The following is a 12,817-nucleotide window of genomic DNA, read 5'->3' as shown; positions in this document are numbered from 1 at the left end:
TTTCTGAACCGTGGGAGAGATGACCGCAATCAAACATGATCGGATCTGGCCATCCACGACTTTCCAGGCGGCATGGGCCGGATTGGTTTTTTCTGATTTGTCCGTGGCGGTGATGACTGCCGGCGGCGGTTCTGTGCTTCCATCGACGTATTTGAGAAGGTAATTGGCCTCAAGGGCTGTAAGAACGGTGATTTTCCATGTAGGGTAATTTATGTCTGATAATTTTTCGGGAATCAGGGCATGAAGATGCCTGAGAAGGAGTTTAACGCCAGAAGGAAGTGAATCGAGAGGATCCACCTCGGTTGTCATGGCTGCCGCCGCCCAAGAGAAGAGAGGGAACGATTGGTGCCCTAAAGAGAGAAAAAACCTAGAGAAAAGAAGATCTAGGTTTTCTGGCTCTTGATACCATGAAGGAATATTGATTGTATTGAAGTGTTAACCTAATAAGGGAATACATGGGAGATATATATAGGAGATATAGGAAGGAGTACTAATTGAGTACTAATCCTAATAGTTTGACAAATCTGTTATTAATATACTCCTCAATTAGTTTGATAAATCAAGTCTTATATATTAATAGTTTAGATATGAAATACATTATCAATTAAAGAAATATCGATAATTAATTCAAGGAAATTTATATATTAAATGTGATATGAAACTTTTGTTGATCAATAACTAAATTTATATTATTAAAACGTGTATAATTTAAATCTATAAAATTAAACTTGTGTTCATATGTAGTTACTAGTGGATGGCAAGCCCGCGCAAGTACGGGCCTTATGGAAAATAATTTAGTAATAAAAATGATTATAATTAGATTAATTTAAATAAAATTTGTTGAGTTATAATTTAATTAATTCAAATAATATTCGTTAAATTATAATTCAATTGATTACAATAGGATTTGTTATAGTTTTATAATTTTGAGTTCAAGCCAATGACTTGGTGAGTGTTCGATCTTTCCTGGAGGGTTCAAATTTCGATAATTAATATGAAGAAAAGATAGTTTTTTTTTCATGTTTCATACTTAATATTAATTACTCATTCCTCAAATTTTGAAGACTTAATAATAAACACCAATTATTAGAAATAATTTAGTAATTAAATAGTCATGTCAATTATTATTTTCTTAATAAATGTGTCAAATTCAAGTATGACAAGTAAAAATAAAAGAAGAAAGTATTAAAAAAATTAAAAGTAAATTAATAAAAGTATTATTTTTATTTATGTACTTTTAAAAAATGTATAAAAATTATAACAAATAATATGAAAGAATAGAACCATGTCTAATGTATTGTGCGTAAATAATTTTGCAGATATCCTGATATAATGCATGTGGAATAAACAAAAGATAATACTTAAATATTAATCATGAAATGACAAAATATCACCTAAAAAAAAATACCAAGCACAAAAATACTAATAACCAATCATGAAATAACAAAATATCACAAAAAATAAAATAAAAAATAATACCAAGCACACATGTTAGATACAACAAAATCAACTTACTCTTCTATAATAGTAAAAAAAAAGAGTTAATTTTTTTTATATATAAATAATTTTTATTAATAAAAATCAACCAAAGTTTATGTTCAAACTTTAAAATAGATTAATAAATATTGAGCTGTTACATTTAAATTATTATTTTATTTAAATAATATCCACTTCTCTCTCACTCCCAGCTATCTCCGATCGGCGCTCACCGCCACCCATCCACGACCGGCGCCCAGTCGCCGCCTCCTCCGTTCCCCTCTCCTCTCCCCTTTCGCTGCTCCCTTATCCGACCAACGAACCCGGCGCAGCCGGCTTCTCCTCTTTCTCTCCCCTCGCCTGCTCCTTTCCTCTTCTCCGGCGAGAAACAACTGCAAGCAGCAACCGAGAGAGAAGCAGCCGGCGAGGAACAGGCAGCGCCTCCCTCTCCCCTCCTTTACTCTCCTCCTTCTGCTTCGGCGAAACAACAACAGCGACACCAAACGCTGCTCCAACCAGCGAAGCAGCACACTCTGGTCGATTACAACTGCAACCTTGGATACCAACAGACTTATCGGAAACCGTAAAGCTCGAGGTAAAATGGCTCTTATTCAATGCAATCCAAGCATGTCTTCTTAATATATATCGGCTAGCTATTCAAGTTCTTGTTTTCTTTAGAACAAACTCTTAGATTTGAACTGATTTTCAGTGTAGTTGCTTACTTGAGTTAAATGCATGTGATTGTTGTTTGCCTTCTGCTTAGCGTGCGTGTGTCACTTCAAATTTCAGCTTGCTAAAAATGCTACTGTTAGAATTTTTTTTAAGTGTCCTTGTTAGTATGTCTAATGTGATTGTAATGTGTTACATACAAGTGTTATCTCTCTTCTCTGTGAATGTGATTTAATATGTCTTTATAGGTTTAAATTTGTTAGTTTGAATTCTCTATGTTGGCTAAATTGATTGCAACTATCATCTCCTCTGGTTAGTACTTAATTAATCCGTTACTCTTGATTGTTTAACGATTCTAGTATATCTCATTCTTTGTAATTGATTCGGCAGCATCACAATTAGAACCCTTACCCGATCTCTGGTTCATTGATCTTTAGTTAGATTTAGTTAGGTTAGATAGGTGCCCTAACGCACCTCAATTCGTTAGGTGGCGACTCTTCTTTCAAACAAACCCAAAAAAGAGTTGTTATGTCGTGCACCAAAATCCATTTTGCAAAAAATGGGGTGCGACAATATTCATAAAAATACAAATATGTTAGTGAATTATGATGACTACAATGACTTGTAACTCTATTGTTTTGATTCTAATTTTATTTAGGTACTTAGATTTTTGTATGAGCTAATTGTTAAGCTTTGATTAGGCAATGGGAAGGTTGGTGTGGGTAAATTTTCTCCTAAATTTTAACTTCCAAAGTTCACGGATTGGAAAATCAAAGTTCCAACTTCCAACCAAAATCAAAATTTGAAAAAGTTTAGAAACCAAAGTTCGAACTTCCAACCAATATCAAAATTTCAAAAAGTTTAGGAATATCACTAGAGTTCTGTGAGAATAGCTAGGAAATTTAGTGGATGACTAGGAGAAATCTATTTTGAATTATCAAGAAAAAGAAAAAATAATACAAACTTGTTTACTAATTGTCAACGGTTGATGATGACCGAAATCTCTCTATAATGATCACTAAAGAAATTATAGATTGTTTCTTTTCGTGTTAGGCAACTGAGGAAGCTCAACATCTAAAAAAGTTGATACAAGAGTATACTGCTTCTTTCATCAAAATAGGAGATAAGGTTTGGTGTATCTAAATTTTTAAAGTTCAAGTACAATTGTTTTTCATAATGTGTCTGTGTCCGTCTAGTATTGATACTTAGTTTTAATTTTGTGATAATTTGTTCGTGTCCATCGAGTGTTGACACTTAGTTTTAAATTAGGTGATAATGTGTTTGTTTAGCATAAATACCAACACTAGTTGTTCTTATTGATGAAAAAATTGATTTTTTTGCAAGATCGATTTGTGTCCATCTAGTGTTGACACTTAGCTTTTAAATTTAGAAATACTATATTTATTAAGCATAAGTATCAACAGTAGTTGATCCTATTGATGACAAAATTAATTTTCTTGCAAGATCGATTCGTGTCCATCTAGTGTTGATACTAAGTTTTATTTAGGAATAATGTGTTTGTTAAGCATAAGTATCAACACTAGTTGATCCTATTGATGACAAATTGATTTTCTTGTAAGATCGATTTGTGTACATCTAGTGTTGATCTTAAGCTTTAATTTAGGAATAATGTGTTTGTTAAGCATAAGTATCGACACTAGTTGATCCTATTGATGACAAAATTGATTTTCTTACAAGATCAATTTGTGTCCATTCTAGTGTTAACACTTAGCTTTAAATTTAGGAATAATGTGTTTGTTAGAAATAAGTTCAAATAAAGTTTAATATCCCCTAGCTAGTTTGACTCATTATTTAAAATAATGTGGTTTAGTTGGTGGAGTTAGTTGTTGGAATTAAGTCAAAACTAGTTAGAGTTAAAAAGTTGTTTAGTTGTTGAAATAAGTTCAAATAAATAATGTGGTTTAGTTGTGGATATAGTTGTTGGAATTAAGTCAAAACTAGTTAGAGTCTAAGTTGTTTAGTTGTTTACATACACCCTTACCTGTACATGTGGATCCGTCTTTGAACGGAAGATATATCAATTGAAACCTCAAAACTGAAATGATGCCATATCTAAAGGGTTGTAACTTTGTTGTTAAGTTAATTTATAAATCAATTTCAATAGTAAATACATGTTTATTTGGAATACAAACTTCCAAATTTCAATGTGAGATATGCAGTTGTGAATTTGACAAAATATAAAACAACCCAAGTAGATCTGTGTTTATAAAAAACACTAATTAGTTGAAATATATCATAATTTTATTATCAACTAACTTACATTAGGTATGGTATATGATAATTAGTCTTTTAGATAGGCTAATTTCTTTTTTATGAAAACATACAAATAAGTATTATGAGATTTGAATATCAAAAGAAACTCCTAATTTGTTCTAAATAATGTGTTAAATAGGGGAAGAAAAACTATACCAAACTACCCAAAATAAACACTGAATTAAGATGCCTGGTATGATTGATTCCAATTACTTGTGAGAAATTATATAACATTTCCCAATTAATCAAGTATTTTGAAAGAGCAGAATTATAAGTGAATCAGAAGTATAACAAATTGGTATACCATTATTAACTACCATCACATGTTATTCATAATAGTTATCTCGAAATCAACTTGTATGATCACTAGCCATCATTTAAAAGCTACCTACCAATCTTTTAAAGCTAACTGCCTCATGTTTTTGTATAGTTAGGTTTATTTATCCCCTCTAGATTGCCCTGATACATTCTGAACCATGTCCGCTCCCTGATTCGCAATTAACAATGTAAAGGAGAGCTTACCTTTTGCTACTAAGCTTTTGTAACTATTATGCATCTACTTGATGCCTGCAATAGAACTAATTACTTCATCAACAAAAAACAAAAAAAAACAAAAGAAAACTAGCCATCATTTACAATCATCACTATCAATCACCATTACAGTCAACTGATAATCATCACAAGTGATATCAATATATATCGTCAATTACCATCATTATTCATCACTATCATTAGTAATCATTATCATCTATCGCCATTACTACTTTCCACAACACCACCATTAGCCAACATCTCTCCAGTTGACACCCACATACACCACTAGTTTTCTCATACATAATTGCTTTTGAAATGTGAAATAACCAAAGTAGAAATTTGTGGTTGAAACCTGAAATGACTTAGGGAAGGCCCAACTTGTTCTTTAAGGCTTTGTAATCCACGAAGGCGCAAATTCACGAGGAGTAGCCTTTTTAAAAGGCTAATGTTTGATTATGGGTTGGCCTCTTCTGAAAATTGTGCAAATAGCCAAATATATACATTCATCAAGAATTTCTCCTTTTTCCCCTAAAAATTGAAAGACTCAACACATTTTTGTTATCATTTGGGGTTGATTTTAATTGAAGAACATTATTATTGAGTTTGAAGAGTTAGGTCTGTATTGGGTTAGCAGAGGTGTAGTGTTATCTTGTTGTGCATGGGTTAGGACTTGTTATACTGTGTATTGTGTTTCGATTATAAAGTTATTTTTCTGATTAACTGTTATGTTCTTTTCATTGTTTTCTTCTTCTTTTACTTGAGTTGGATGTACTTGAGCTGAAAATCTTTTGAAAAAACCTCCCTATCTAAAGGCATATCCAGGATTTCGGGACGATGGGTGCACTATTAATAAAAGGTTAATCTAAGATATAAAATTTGATCGATTCGACATTTAAGTTCTTATTACTTGAAATCGTTAAAATTTTGATATTATAAGTCCAAAACTAGTTCTTATATACATATCATTTTTAATAAGAGAGTTTTTACAGATATTCCAGGGGCAAACCTGTCATTTCCCCTTGTGGTTATCCAAAAAGGTATCACCTTTGCTTCCCTTCTTCAGTTGCGCGTGTTTTTGACTTCGATTGGTGAGGATGCTCCTTCAATTCTATGGCAAAACAACACATAAACTATGTGCTCTCTGAAATCAACTTTTCCGAGGTTCTTTTTTGCGAACGAACATAAAGGTATGCCTTCTGTCTTTGCTGTGTTGAGTTTTCTCCATTGAATTTTCTTGTTCTAATGCATCTTTCCGTCTGTTCAATGTTGTATTTTTTACTTTAAATTGTTACCTTCGATTTAAACCTAATGTTATTTCGAATTGGGGAAAATTTGTTATTGAAACCATCCTAGGGTTATAGCTGCAAGGGGCTTTTCAAATTATTGTATACTTCACATTTGAGTGTGGGTTATAGCTGCAAGGGGCTTTTCAAATTATTGTGTACATCACATTTGAGTGTGGTGGGTTTAAATTTGAAAATATTTCTGTCTCATGCTTCGATTTTCAACGAAGGATTTAGCTTGCTTCTGCTTATAATTTTGAGTTATTTCGTGATCAGGTACTAAAAGATCAACCAAAAGACTGATATTTTTACTTCTGATGAATTTTACTTCTATGTTTAACGGGAATAGATGAAAAAAATAACAATTTAAAAAACAATACCTTCCGTTTAAACCTAATTTCATTTCGAGTTGGGGAAAATTTGTTACTGAAACCATCCTAAGGTCAAAGCTGCAATGGGTTTTACAGCTTCAACTTGAAACTACATAGAGGGTACGTGTAGTAATGAAAAGAGGTTTGTTGTGGAGTTCAAGAAGTTTTGCTCTTAGTAGGTTGTTATTTTAGGTGACGATATCATTCTGAGTTAGTTTTTCTGCATTGTAATTGCAATCAATAAACTACTCTCGGGTTCTCTCTGTTTTCTATTTTCTACTTCGCAGTTACTCTTATTGGTCTATTAGGACTCTGAGTCTCCGACATTAATTGACCTGTCCAGCGTTGTCCAAAAGAACATAAAAAACATTACTATTTCTCTTACAATACATAGATGGTGATAGTTCAGGTAGGAGAAGAAAAAGAGGACAGCCAATTGTTCACATATTAAACTCACAACAGAGGTATTAAAAATGATACATGGATGATGATAGTTCAGGTAGGAAAAGAAAAAGAGAACAACCAACTATTTACGTGTTAAACTCGCGAAAGAGTTGTTAAATATGATACATGGATGGTGATAGTTCAGGTAGGAAAAGAAAAGGAGAACAGCCAACTGTTCTCACGTGTTAAACTCACGAAAGTGTTATTAAAAATGATACTTTACATTGCTATCTTCTTTTCAGCCGAGAAAAAAATCATTAATTGCATCTGTAGAATTTTGGAGCTCACATTTTTCCAGCTAAGGAAACAAAGGATACACTCTTCACTGGCAAATGTAAGTTCCTCCATTTCTGTATTCTACATATTTACTTATATTAATATAATAATATAATGTTCTGTTCTTTATTTTATCGAAATAACTATTTGTGCCTGGACCCTAATTGGACGTTAAGATTTTACCTTGAATAAAAGAATTTTACTGAATATATTTGCTACCAGATGTCTGACACCAAATGCAAAATGAATGCACTCTTAAATGCTCAAACAAGTGCTGCCAAAAAAGAAGCCAAAAATATTAGAAGTCGAATTGCTTACCAACAAATGCCTCCTGAAAAGAAGACCGCTCTTCTAGCATGATGCAACACAGCATATTCTGCTCGAACGCGTGCTCTTTCCAAAAACTTCCTGTTGTCCATTTTAAACAGCTTGACTCTGACTGTCAAACTATAACTTCACTGCAACCTATTATGTTCCCTCAAAATAAACCTTCCGCTGCTACCTCGCAGGCTCAATCAATTCAATGTGACAGTGTCTATGAAATAGGTGTTACCGATTAAAGTTACTCACAAATAATAATTGAACAATTGCCTTACACCTATTTGTTCTTATCCCTAATCGTTTCACCTGGAATACACCATTTGATTCTCATTTTAGGCATCAACAATGAAAAAGCCAACAGAATATACCACATAATTCCCATACACCTACTAAATTCGGCCCTTGATTTTACATTTCGACTGCCAAAACAAAATGGCAACGGAATATACCATAATTTAAACTCACCTAAACTAAGCCCTCAGTGTATCTCCGTTCTGGAAAACCAGATAAGAGAAGAAGAATCCTAAAGGAAAATGGATGATGACCTTCTTAATGCAGAAACTTCCTTGAAGTTAATAGAGGAAACGATTGTTGAGAAACATACTCTTAGAATAGAGAAAATTCAAATTGTACTAGATTTTACTAAAACAGATGATAAAGGATGAGATTGAATGCCATTTTGTTTTATTTTCTTTGATGAGTCATTGCTGAATATTAATTACATATGTAGGCATCATCATGAATAGAATTTCCATATCCAATACAATGTTTTAACCCTTAGAAGTGAAGACATCATCTATTATCTTAAGAGCCCAATATATAGGACGTCAAAATTTGATTATCGAACAGTCTTGTAAGAAGAACCTTTATTTTCCCAGCATTTGTTTTTTACACCATCATGAATAAGCTAATCCAATATAAAACATTAGGAAAAGGAAAGGAATAATCTTTTGGTGAAATTAACTAGGTTTGTCTTTCTCTTAGCAAATCATTTTTTTGGACAATCGTGATTAAAGTTGAATTGAATTGGATTAAGATTTGATATTGAATTGTGTTTGTGAGTTGAATTTAATTTTACTCGAGATTGATGCTATCATTGATTGTGTTCACTATACAAAAACTCATCGAGACGATTGTGAAGTAAATGATGTTCGTAATAATTGTTTGATACTAAGAAATCATTATTCTGCGATTGTTTCTAATTTCTATTTGATGTATATTGTTTGGTTTTAAGTCTTTATGACTGGAAAATGCTGTGGAACACTGGGACCCTAATTCCTGTGTCTGCTTTTTCTATTAAACACATTTGAATTTTTGTATCAATCTGAAGTTGGTGTATTATCTTATTGTTGAATATTCCAGGAAAAGAAATGTCTCTGCTTACAATGATGGAGCTTAAATTTGGTTACTGATAAACCAAATTGGAGAAGCTTTCATGACAATTCTTGAAGAAGTTCTTGTATCACATGCAATGGCTGAGTTCTGAAATTTCTGCACTGCTCATTTGAAGGTATGCTAAAAAGGTCGAAACTTTTGATTCACATACGTGAAGAGCTTGGATCTCTGAATAGGAACCCTACATTTGCATTTTGTACTTGTGTGACTGATGACAAGTGTGATAATGCTAAAGCAAGAGGCGATGGGTCGGAGTCTGAGAATGAATGGGAAAGATTGCTTAAGCCTTTTGACTTCAAACAACTCCAAAGATCACTCAATAAAATTACCCCGTATCAGCTCAATAAATTATTGGCACTCCCTTTGGATGTACCAACATCGATGGAGCTATTCCAGTGGGCCGGTAGCCAAACAAGCTATTGCCACTCATTTGATGTCTACTATACTTTAATTGATAAACTTGGGGCCGCCAAGGAATTTAAGATTATAGATAGATTGTTATTACGGATGAAAGATGAAGGGGCAGTTTTAAAAGAGTCCCTCTTTATTATGATAATGAGGCATTATGGAAGAGCTGGTTTACCAGGGCAAGCAACTAGAATACTTTTGGATATGTGGAATACTTTCTCTTGTGAACCCACTTTCAAGTCATACAATCAAGCGTTGGATATTCTGTTAGCTGGAAATTGTCCCAAAGTTGCTCCAAATGTATTTTATGAAATGTTGGGGAAAGGTATTTCTCCTTCTGTATTTACTTTTGCTCGGGTGATACAAGCATTATGTATAGTCAATGAGGTAGACTCTGCTTGTTCACTTCTCAGAGACATGACAAAACATGGGTGTGTACCAAATTCAGTGATTTACCAGATTCTTATTCATGCTCTTTCAAAGTCTAATCGAGTAAATGATGCGTTAAAACTTTTGGAGGAGATGTTTCTTATGGGTTGCATGCCCGACGTCAATACTTTCAATGACATTATCCATGGGCTTTGCCGAGCTGATAGGATTCATGAGGCTGCAAAACTGGTTGATCGGATGCTTCTTCGAGGTTTCACCCCCGATGCTATAACTTATGGCATTCTGATGCATGCTTTATGTCGAACAGGGCGAGTAGATGAAGCAAAGGTTCTTCTCAACAAAGCACCTGAACAGAATAATGTCCTTTTCAATACGTTGATCAATGGCTATGTGACTAATGGCCGAGTTGATGAAGCAAAAACCATTCTGAATGAGAACATGTTGATTAAAGGTTATCAACCAGATGTTTATACATACAACATTCTAATTCGAGGTCTTTGCAAGAAAGGAATTTTGTCTTCGGCTCATGAAGCTGTAAGCGAAATGTCATCCCAAGGTATCCAGCCCAATGCAATTACGTACACAACCTTGATTGATGGCTTCTCAAAGGCTGGCCGCCTACAGGAAGCTTATGACCTTGTTACTGAGATGTCAGCAAAAAGTCTCAGCCTAAATATAATGGGTTATAACTCTCTTATATCAGCTCTGTGTAAACAAGGAATGATCCAACAGGCATTAGAAATTTTTGGTGATATGTCAAGCAACGGATGTAAACCGGACATTTTTACATTCAATGCTTTGATTTTAGGCTTTTGCAAGATTGACAAGATGGATGAAGCTTTGGGGATATACCGAGATATGTTCCAGGAAGGAGTTATTGCTAATACAGTCACCTACAACACATTGATTCATGCTTTCTTGAGGAAAGGTAAAACCCAAGAGGCGCTTAAGCTTGTAAATGATATGTTATTCAGAGGATGTCCCCTTGATGAGATCACATACAATGGCCTCATAAAAGCACTTTGCAATGATGGAGCAGTTGAGAGAGCATTAGGACTTTTTGAAGAGATGATGAGAAAGAGATCAAAACCTAATCATGTAACGTGCAACATCTTGATCAACGGCTTTTGCAGAATAGGTAAGGTTCAAAATGCCCTTGAGTTTCTGAGAGACCTGATACAACGTGGATTGACACCTGATATAGTCACATATAACAGTCTAATAAATGGCCTTTGTAACAATGGTCGAATTCGAGAAGCTCAGAACCTCTTTGAAAAATTAGAACTTGAAGGAGTTTGTCCTGATACTATCACTTATAACACCTTGATTTCTTCCTATTGTAAAATGCGCATGCTTGATGATGCTTATACCCTGTTTACTAGAGGTATAGCTGTTGGTTTCATTCCCAATAGTGTCACATGGTACATATTAGTTAGAAATTTTGTTCGAAAGAGTTATGAGTCAGTTACTACTTTGACTTAGGTAAGTCAATTTGAACAAGAACCGGCATTTCTTAACATGATTATATTCACGCTGTTCTTATTTTTATTGTTCTTTTGTTGTCCGTTAGAAAGAACAGACAACATCTTGTGATCGAGTGTCTTTCTTTTTCCTTAGTGCTTGTGATTCCTGTCTTCGATGTGCAGTAATAGAAGAGTTCTTTGTGATTTTGTGCAAAGAATCATATGAAACTTTAACTTTTGTTATAGCTTAACATTGTTTGGCTGATATGATAACTATTGGGGTAAACTAGACCATTTTTTCTGCCCTGATTATTGGCTGTATTTTATGCACAAAGTTGGGATGTATGAGATTGTACAGTAAGAAAATTACATAAACATTTGGTCTACCCTGCATTTTCATTGAGAATTTATTAGCCTTTTGGACAGTGACAGAGCTAAAATTTTCACTAAAAGGTCATTCAACGTATAGTATATAATGTCAATTGACTTCCCTCGAACAAGGGTAGTAGAAAATGCTTTCATTGAGAGTCGAACTCAAGACCTCCCGCTTACTAAACGGGTGCTCTAACCAACTGAGCTATGAAAGCTGGTTGATACAAAGCTGGAATACTACAGATATAATGGCAAACTTTAAAAAAATGATGTCAATTTTTCTTAGCCCTATATATGAAAATATGAATATCCTCAATTATTTTGCCAGACTGTTTTCATCGTAGGAAAGCCACAATAATGTGAGGAGGACCACACAATAATCCTTTTATTATTGTTGTCAAATTAATATAATTACAACCTTACGATACGAACTACGTTTTTCATGAAGTATTTATTATGTATATATATATATATATATATATAAGTGGATACAAAAGTGAGCAATTTTAGTAACTCAGTTGGTTGAGTATTTGAGTTTTTACCTTGTTTAAAATGTTCGATTCTCCATCTTATAAACCTTTTCCCCTTGCTCCTACCACATACACCAATTTAATTTTGTTATAAAAACAATACAAAAGTAAACTTTGAAATTTAGTTCTTATTGTCTAGATTTCGTCAAAGCAATTCAACGAAAATAGAAAAAATCTTTGTCCTGAAATAATTGATTTAAGTGAGCTACGATGTTAATCTTCTAGGATCAGCTTACTTCATAGTGCCTATTTATCATTTATTAATTTCTTCCTATTAGTGATTATGTAACTAGGCTTGTACGAACATGAAATTGTTGAATACATATATATCATATAGTATCTATTTTAGTAAATTGGATGGATAAAAACATAAGATTTGCTCTGTGTGCTAAACTTATCTTTTTGTAAACTTAGGGCTAATGTACAAAAAGTTTCTTAGAAAGGAGTAAAACCTGAAAAAAGAACATGTGAACATCACCATATGTTAGTGGATTTATTAATGATTTTAATGTCATAAATTGTCTCATGCTTTGTCATGTATATATATATTGCTGTAGTAAAGTGTGCCACCAACCACACCTAGCTATATATAATCCATCCCCCCCCCCCCC

General features: G+C 33.5%; 1 protein-coding gene and 1 non-coding gene across 4 annotated transcripts; one reads left to right on the top strand and one right to left on the bottom strand.

The window, feature by feature from the left end:
• Positions 1–1,650: 1,650 nt before the first annotated feature.
• On the top strand, positions 1,651–11,438 carry LOC107029003 (pentatricopeptide repeat-containing protein At5g64320, mitochondrial). Of its 3 annotated transcripts, none has more exons than XM_015230280.2 (4): positions 1,651–2,071; positions 5,943–6,140; positions 7,294–7,385; positions 9,011–11,438. In XM_015230280.2, exon 4 carries the CDS (start codon positions 9,161–9,163, stop codon positions 11,321–11,323), a length of 2,163 nt encoding a protein of 720 aa, XP_015085766.1. In that variant the 5' UTR covers positions 1,651–2,071; positions 5,943–6,140; positions 7,294–7,385; positions 9,011–9,160; the 3' UTR covers positions 11,324–11,438. The 3 variants fall into 3 exon arrangements, with proteins under 3 accessions (XP_015085766.1, XP_027774909.1, XP_027774910.1); XM_027919108.1 differs by adding an exon at positions 3,199–3,273 and having other exon boundaries at positions 5,943–7,385; XM_027919109.1 differs by lacking the exon at positions 5,943–6,140.
• A 379-nt stretch (positions 11,439–11,817) lies between these two features.
• On the bottom strand, positions 11,818–11,891 carry TRNAT-AGU. The gene has a single exon. It is a non-coding gene; the product is annotated as a tRNA-Thr (tRNA).
• Positions 11,892–12,817: the final 926 nt, after the last annotated feature.

The sequence above is a fragment of the Solanum pennellii genome, chromosome 8 (assembly GCF_001406875.1).
Source record: "Solanum pennellii chromosome 8, SPENNV200".
NCBI lineage: Eukaryota > Viridiplantae > Streptophyta > Magnoliopsida > Solanales > Solanaceae > Solanum > Solanum pennellii.
Note: the sequence above shows the minus strand (reverse complement) of the source record. Positions and strands in the feature narration are given on the sequence as shown.

Coding starts and splice junctions, on each gene's coding strand:
- LOC107029003 (XM_027919109.1), top strand. CDS start 9,161: ATGCTAAAAAGGTCGAAACTTTTGATTCACATACGTGAAGAGCTTGGA.